This window comes from Dendrobates tinctorius, unplaced genomic scaffold, assembly GCF_039654945.1.
Source record: "Dendrobates tinctorius isolate UK_male_01 unplaced genomic scaffold, ASM3965494v1 ptg000158l, whole genome shotgun sequence".
Lineage (NCBI taxonomy): Eukaryota > Metazoa > Chordata > Amphibia > Anura > Dendrobatidae > Dendrobates > Dendrobates tinctorius.
The window spans coordinates 2,920,001-2,927,853 of NW_027361825.1; the positions used below are offsets into that span (position 1 = coordinate 2,920,001).

Here is a 7,853-nt window from a genome sequence, read left to right on the forward strand (position 1 = left end):
AAAAAAAAAAAAAAAAAAAAAACACAGGGTGAGCAAGAAATTAGTGAGTTTTTAGAGGAGTTTTTGGTTTCATGACACATCCTCTGCAGCCATCAGATTAGGTTTCCATCAGGAGACACTTTTAAGAACTTACAGTCACTATTTTTTTCCCACCACCAGGCATTTTTCAAAACTTGGACTGGAAAAAGAATTAAAAAGCCCAAACAATAAACAAGTCTGCAGCGGAGGGGTTCTACAATACAAATGAGTAGAGAGAATCTTCCAGGAGGGTTTTTTTTTTTTTTCCCACCAGATCAACTTCAAAAGACTCCTAAAAAAAAAACAAAAAAAAAAACAAACCCTGTGTGCGCATACCTCTTCTGCGGTGATCGGGCTGTGGGTCCTGACACGAGTGCACAATGCAGGGGGTATACGGGATGACAGTATGACACTGTGGAGGACTGAACTCACCTCTCAATTTTGGCTTTGAAATCCAGGACACCGCAGATTAGTTTGGATGCAAATCTGAAAAAAAAACAATAAAAACATTAATGGTCTCCATAATATCATCTATATGAATCTTTTCACAAGCAACTCCAAAAGAGGGGAGACGAGGGGAACAATAGGATAATATGCACCAGGGTCTGAACACCAACATAACGACTTTTGAGGACTCTCAAGACTTTGGTCAGGTGTTTTCTAGTGATGAGCAACCATGCTCGGGTGCTAACCAAGTGTCTCCGGTGTGCTTGAAAACTATGCACGAGTCCTCGCGGCTGTTATGCAATCCCTGCATGTGTTGCGGCTAACAGCAGCAAATCATGCAGCCGTGAGGACTCGACCACATCGAAGACACTTGGCTAACAACTGAGCATCCTCAGATAACACCTTATTCGAACACGCTCGCTCATCACTAGTGTTTTCTTAAATCGTTCCATTGCGAAGGAGCAGAACTGGACCAGTTGCATTATATTGGACCTGGTGGGCTAGAGGTGTCGATCTGTATGGGATCCATTTCTATTGACTTTTGGACCTCTCCCCGAGTCACTTTTCTTGCTGTCTAGGACTATATACCGCATAATGATATCATAATGCCATCACCATGTGGTCCTAGACTAGACTAAGTCATTAGATGACATTCCGATTTCTCAACCCGAAAACTACAGTATCTGATGCACCCGTCGGGGTCCACCCTTTCAAAATGGAGAGTTGGTGGACTGGTACCTCAGCTGTCCCCTCCAATCGTTGTATTCCTGCTGAGGGAGGATGACGGCCGGGCTGGAGTGTACGGGGAGCGGTAGGTGATTCTCCAGGTATATACACTCTTGTCTCCAGTCTGTCAGCTACAAAGGGTAGAGAGGGGTGAATAAATGGGTAAGTGGAGCAAGATTGGGGTAAAGTCGACCATTAGAGGAAAGGCTGACATATGAAACTTGAAGTAGCACCCCAAGAATGCGATTTGTAAAGTTTATCAGCCAATCCTAACACAGAAGTCATTCTCTTTCATGCTGATCATCAGCGATCGACCAAGTTAGGGATGACGAGTAGCTAAAAGATCCCAATCTGTCATCTGAAAATAGGCCTAAATTCATCTAAGGTCTACGACTTTTTCTATTATAAGGTTATGTTAGATTCTTAATGATTTAGTTCTGATATTTGCCTCCTGCAAGTATAGATTGTAAGCTCCCGCGGCCTCACCCAGTTATCGGTGCGCTCTGCTCTCTTATGTAGTTGTCTCTGCAGCTCTTCTCCTTGTCCTCCAGGACGGAGGAATTCCTCCACCAACTCCCGGGTGCTCTCTAGCTCGTCGTCATCAACGAGAGGCTGTAGAGAGCGCAGGTAGCGGGTGAGGGTCTTCCGGAGATCGGGAACTGGCTGGCGGGGGAGCGGAGGGGCTGAATGGGCCCAACGGAGTGAAATCTAGGGAAGGGAAGAGAGTGCAGATTATTTACAACTATACATGGTATTTGTGACTGAAGGCCTATGATAGCCACGTAACCCTGCATGCTTCCATATTGAAGCCTTAGGTCTCCATTAGATACGACCTAAAATGCAAGGCCGTTCTTTTTTTTATGTATCCAATAGTGTGCTTTAGGCCGGGATCACACTACCGTGTATGATGTGGGAAACTGGCACGAGTCTCTCGCATCAACACCCGGCGCTGCTGCCGGCACTCAGGACCAGAGCTGTGGATGCATGTATTTCTATGCAGCTGCAGCTCCGGTCCTGAGTACCGGCAGCAGTTCCAGGTGTTGATGCGAGAGACTCGTGCCAGTTTCCCACATCATACACGGTAGTGTGATTCTGGCCTTAGGCACAAAATGGAAGAGAAGCTGAAGAGAACAAGTATATGAGGTATGCTCATGTCCGGATAGGATCAGAGACCCTACAGCAAGGAAAGCTTGGGGTAGTTTTATATTTAAAAAAAAAAAAAAAAAAATTACGCCACAGCCCTTAGCAAACAGATTTCAGCTCTCATGTTTCAGAAGCCATTTTGTAAATGAAAGGATTCTGATTGGTTGTCATAGGCAACTCCTCCATGTACTCTACTGTCTCTGCTGCAGCTTGCTCACCCCATTTCTGGGTCATCGTCTCACCTAATTGTGTATACCCGAGGACTGGGATCGGGACCAATAAAATAGAGTGGTTAGGCAATAAGGGCTGGAGCATAGATGACTGGACTGGTGGCTGAACACATCGCTAGGCAGCCAGCCGCCTCACCTTAGCACTTACAGTGCCTTGCGAAAGTATTCGGCCCCCTGGAAATTTTCAACCTTTTCCCACATATCATACTTCAAACATAAAGATACCAAATGTAAATTTTGGGTGAAGAATCAACAACAAGTGGGACTCAATTGTGAAGTTGAAGGAATTTATTGGTTATTTTAAATTTTTGTGGAAATTCAAAAACTGAAAAGTGGGGCGTGCAATATTATTCGGCCCCTTTACTTTCAGCGCAGCAAACTCACTCCAGAAGTTCATTGTGGATCTCTGAATGATCCAATGTTGTCCTAAATGACTAATGATGATAAATATAATCCACCTGTGTGTAATCAAGTCTCCGTATAAATGCACCTGCTCTGTGATAGTCTCAGGGTTCTGTTTGAAGCACAGAGAGCATCATGAAGACCAAGGAACACAATAGGCAGGTCTGTGATACTGTTGTGGAGAAGTTTAAAGCCGGATTTGGATGCAAAATGATTTCCAAAACTTTAAACATCCCAAGGAGCACTGTGCAAGCGATCATATTGAAATGGAAGGAATATCATACCACTGCAAATCTACCAAGACCCGGCTGTCCCTCTAAACTTTTATCTCAAACAAGGAGAAGACTGATCAGAGATGCAGCCAAGAGGCCCATGATCACTCTGGATGAACTGCAGAGATCTACAGCTGAGGTGGGACAGTCTGTCCATAAGACAACAATCAGTCATAGACTGCACAAATCTGGCCTTTATGGAAGAGTGGCAAGAAGAAAGCCATTTCTCAAAGATATCCATAAAAAGTATAATTTAAAGTTTGCAACAAGCCACCTGGGAGACACACCAAACATGGAAGAAGGTGCTCTGGTCAGATGAAGCCAAAATCGATCTTTTTTTGGCAACAATGCCAAACGATGAGCTGCGTTGCCTTTACGCCAAACATAGCTCATCACCCTGAACACACCATCCCCACTGTCAAACATGGTGGTGGCAGCATCATGGTTTGGGCCTGCTTTTCTTCAGCAGGGACAGGGAAGATGGTTAAAATTAATGGCAAGATGGATGGAGCTAAATACAGGACGATTCTTGAAGAAAACCTGTTGCGAGTCTGCAAAAGACCTGAGACTGAGATTTGTCTTCCAACAAAACAATGATCCCAAACAAAGCAAAATCTACAATGGAATGGTTCACAAATAAATGTATCCAGGTGTTAGAATGGCCAAGTCAAAGTCCAGACCTGAATCCATTCGAGAATCTGTGGAAAGAGCTGAATACTGCTGTTCACAAACGATCTCCATCCAACCTCACTGAGCTTGTGCTGTCTGCCAAGGAAGAATGGGCAAGAATTTCAGTCTCTCGATGTAGAAAACTGATAGAGACATACCCCAAGCGACTTGCAGCTGTAATCGCAGCAAAAGGTGACGCAACAAAGTATTAAGTTAACGGGGCCGAATAATATTGCACGTCCTAGTTTTCAGTTTTTGACTTTCCACAAAAATTTAACCCCTTTACCCCCAAGGGTGGTTTGCACGTTCATGACCGGGCCAATTTTTACAATTCTGACCACTGTCCCTTTATAACTCTGAAACTCTTCCATGGATCCCGGTGATTCTGACAATGTTTTTTCATGACATATTGTACTTCATGTTAGTGGTAAAATTTCATTGATATAACTTGCGTTTATTTGTGAAAAAAAATGGAAATTTGGTGAAAATTTTGAAAATTTTCGCAGTTTTCCAACTTTGAATTTTTATGCCCTTAAATCAGAGATATGGCACACAAAAAAACTTAATAAATAACATTTCACATATGTTTACTTTACATCAGCACAATTTTGGAACCAAAATTTTTTTTGTTAGGAAGTTATAAGGGTTAAACGTTGACCAGCGATTTCTCATTTTTGCAACACCATTTTATTTTTATGGACCACATCACATTTGAAGTCACTTTGAGGGGTCTTTATGATAGAAAATACCCAAAAGTGACATCATTCTAAAAACTGCACCCCTTAAGGTGCTCAAAACCACATTCAAGAAGCTTATTAACCCTTCAGGTGCTTCACAGGAATTTTTTGAATGTTTAAAAAAAAAAATAAATGAGCATTTAACTTTTTTTCACAAAATTACTTCAGGTCCAATTTTTTTTTTATTTTACCAAGGGTAACAGGAGAAATTGGACTGTAAAAGATATTGTGCAGTTTGTCCTGAGTACGCTGATACCTGATATGTGGGGGGAACCACTGTTTTGGCGCAAGGCAGAGCTCAGAAGGGAAGGAGCGCCGTTTGACTTTTTCAATGCAAAATTGGCTGGAATTCAGATCGGACGCCATGTCATGTTTGGAGAACCCCTGATGTGCCAAAACAGTGGAAACCCCCCACAAAAGACACCATTTTGGAAACTAGACCCCCAAGGAACTTATCTAGATGTGTGGTGAGCACTTTGAACCCCCAAGGGCTTCACAGAAGTTTATAACGCCTGGACGTGAAAAGAACAAAATCATATTTTTTTTCCACAAAAATGATATTTTTGTCCCCAATTTTTTAAATTTTCCTAAGGGTGACGGGAGAAATTGGACCCCAACTGTTGTTTTGAAATTTGTCCTGAGTACACTGATACCCTATATGTGGGGGTAAACCACTGTTTGGGTGCATGGCAGAGCTTGGAAGGGAAAGTGCACCGTTTGACTTTTTCAACGCAGAATTGGCTGGAATTGAGATCCGACGCCATGTTGCATTTGGAAAGCCCCTGATGTGCCCAAACAGTGGAAAGCCCCCAATTCTAACTCCAACCCTAACCCCAACACACCCCTAACCCTAATCTCAGCAATAACCCTAGTGGGAAAATGGAAATTTTTTTTATTTTATTATTTTTCCCTAACTAAGGGGGTGATAACGGGTGGTTTGATTTACTATTTATGGCGGGTTTTTATGTTTGGCAGCTGTCATACGCTAAAACAGGGTTCCCCAACTCCAGTCCTCAATGCCCACCAACAGATCATGTTTTCAGGATTTCCTTAGTATTGCTCAGGTGATAATTGCTCCACCTGTGCAATACAAAGGAAATCCTGAAAACATGATCTGATGGTGGGCCTTGAGGACTGGAGTTGGGAAACCCTGCACTAAGACGCAGGCACTGAGAAAGACGCCTCCCTGCAGGCCCCAGCCGCCATATTGGATCCAGGGACCTGCAGGGAAGGAGGCCCCCAGAGCAGCGCAGCACATCGCGCTGCTGCGGGGGTCTCAGAGAAGCACGGAGGGAGCCCCCTCCCTGCCGATGCTTCCCTAAACCCCCGGTGCACTGCGATCGTGTTTGATCGCAGTGTGCCAGGGTTTAACGTGTCGGGGGCGGACCGCCCCTGACACATAGTGCCGGGTGGCATCTGATTTTTTTTTTTTTTTTTTTTCGGGCGATCCGCTACAAAATCCTCGTTAAATAAAAATTAACTTCTTACGGTATGTCCAGACTGCGTTTTTTTTTTTCCCCAGGAGTTTTTGGAGGAGAAACTCTCCAAGGATTTGTGTTTTAGACCCCAGCGTACCCGTTGTATTTTCCAAGGTGAAGACGCGTCACCAGCGGTATTTTTCCTGAAGCGACTTGGTTGCCAATTTTCTCTGTTGTAGTCTAAACTATAGTGAGTGACTTTGAAGCGGAAGCCACCGGTGAATGAACACTCTGCTTCTTTAAATAGCTTCCTCGCTTTCCAGGCCTCAAGCAGTTAAAAGTAACAGAAGACTGAACATGTGCGCGGGAATGTTCAAGTCTACATTACGGTCATTTTTTTACAGCGCTTTGTCAGGTGGATCCCAGCAAAAATCACCTGAAAAAGAAGATATATGCCGGGGTCACACTTGCGAGTGTGATGTGAGAAACTGGCGCATCAATACCCGGCACTCGGACCGCAGCGCTCAGCTGCAAAGCAATACATGTAGCAGCACACTCCGGCCCGAGTGCCGGGTATTGATGCGCCAGTTTCTCACATCACACTCGCAAGTGTGACCCCGGCATAACGGTATGTTCAGACACGGAGGTTTTATTTTTTACATGGATTTTAGAGTAGATTCTGCTCCAAAATTCACATGAAAAACTGCTTCGAATACTTTAATAAACGACCTATTCATTTCAGTGGGAAAGCAGGCAGATAGTGACCCCGCTGCTGCAGTTTTTGGTATGCGGAAAACATAAGGAACATGTAAAATAGCAAAACTAGGACTGCTGAATAAGAAAAAAAGGCTTTCAAACATTTCTCATGTGGCTTTTTCAGCCAGAAGAATGCACGCATACACACACAAACCCCTCCATGTGAACATACCCTAATGTCTATAGTGGTCCGCTCAACGTTCTGATGCGATAGGGGGGCTTTGGACAGGTCCAATCTGCATGACAATAGTCTGGGGATCTAGTAACCCTTAGCTGACTGTCCACGCTGACAGATGTGACCAATTAAACCTCACACGTGATAATTACCAAACCATATGCAATGTTCTGTAAAGCCGCATAAGTCTGACTGAACTTTGCAGAAGTAGTCGCAATGCTCTGTGGAACTTAAAAAAAAAACAAATCCCCCAAAGTCAGGAACCTGCAATGTTCTGCAAAAAAAAAAAAAAAAGGGTTAATTATGCTGTGCTGAGATCTCACCGTAGCCCTAAGGGGGGCTGTGCAGCGTGCCAGGTGTCGGATCATCCTGCAGGATTGCTGCCCCCCTCCCCTTGTGGACAAAGTGAAATCTGCCCCTTAGGGTAACCTGCGTCTGGAGGTGGAGAGGGCCAGGCCTAAGTGTCATGGGGGAGGGGCAGAAGCACACTTCCTGCAGGGTGGAGCAGGGATCTATGTGTGCCTGCTGCATATAGGGTGGAGACCGGTGTCCATACAAATAGCTGTTGTGGAACTACACCTCCCAGCATGCCCTGACTGACAGCACTGTGCAGTATTCCTGCTTACACTAAAGTGCAGTTTTTTGCAAATTTTAAAAACTTTTATTTTTTTTTTAATATATTATCTCCCCTTCATCCCTCTCCCTCTGTGTATACCGACATGAAGTCTGGAGAAGAATCCACTCCAAAAATTCCACGTGAATACACCCCTGGGGGTGCGGAGCTCTGAAAGTGGAAATGCTGCAGCGAAATCCAGATGGAAAAATGGCGTATGACGTTTGTATAACGGATTCTGCCCCGA

The 7,853-nt window shown here is 44.3% G+C and overlaps 1 protein-coding gene across 1 annotated transcript in view; it reads right to left on the reverse strand.

Moving 5' to 3' along the window:
• Positions 1–7,527, reverse strand: part of LOC141051759 (carnitine O-acetyltransferase-like) — a 20,985-nt gene extending 13,458 nt beyond the window's left edge. The window contains exons 1-4 of the mRNA XM_073548777.1: positions 7,317–7,527; positions 1,678–1,899; positions 1,204–1,322; positions 451–504 (exon numbers count right to left, since the gene is read on the reverse strand). Of these exons, the coding sequence (XP_073404878.1) occupies positions 451–504; positions 1,204–1,322; positions 1,678–1,899; positions 7,317–7,361 (440 nt within the window). The 5' untranslated portion in view covers positions 7,362–7,527. The remainder of the gene's footprint in view (positions 1–450; positions 505–1,203; positions 1,323–1,677; positions 1,900–7,316) is intronic.
• Positions 7,528–7,853: the final 326 nt, after the last annotated feature.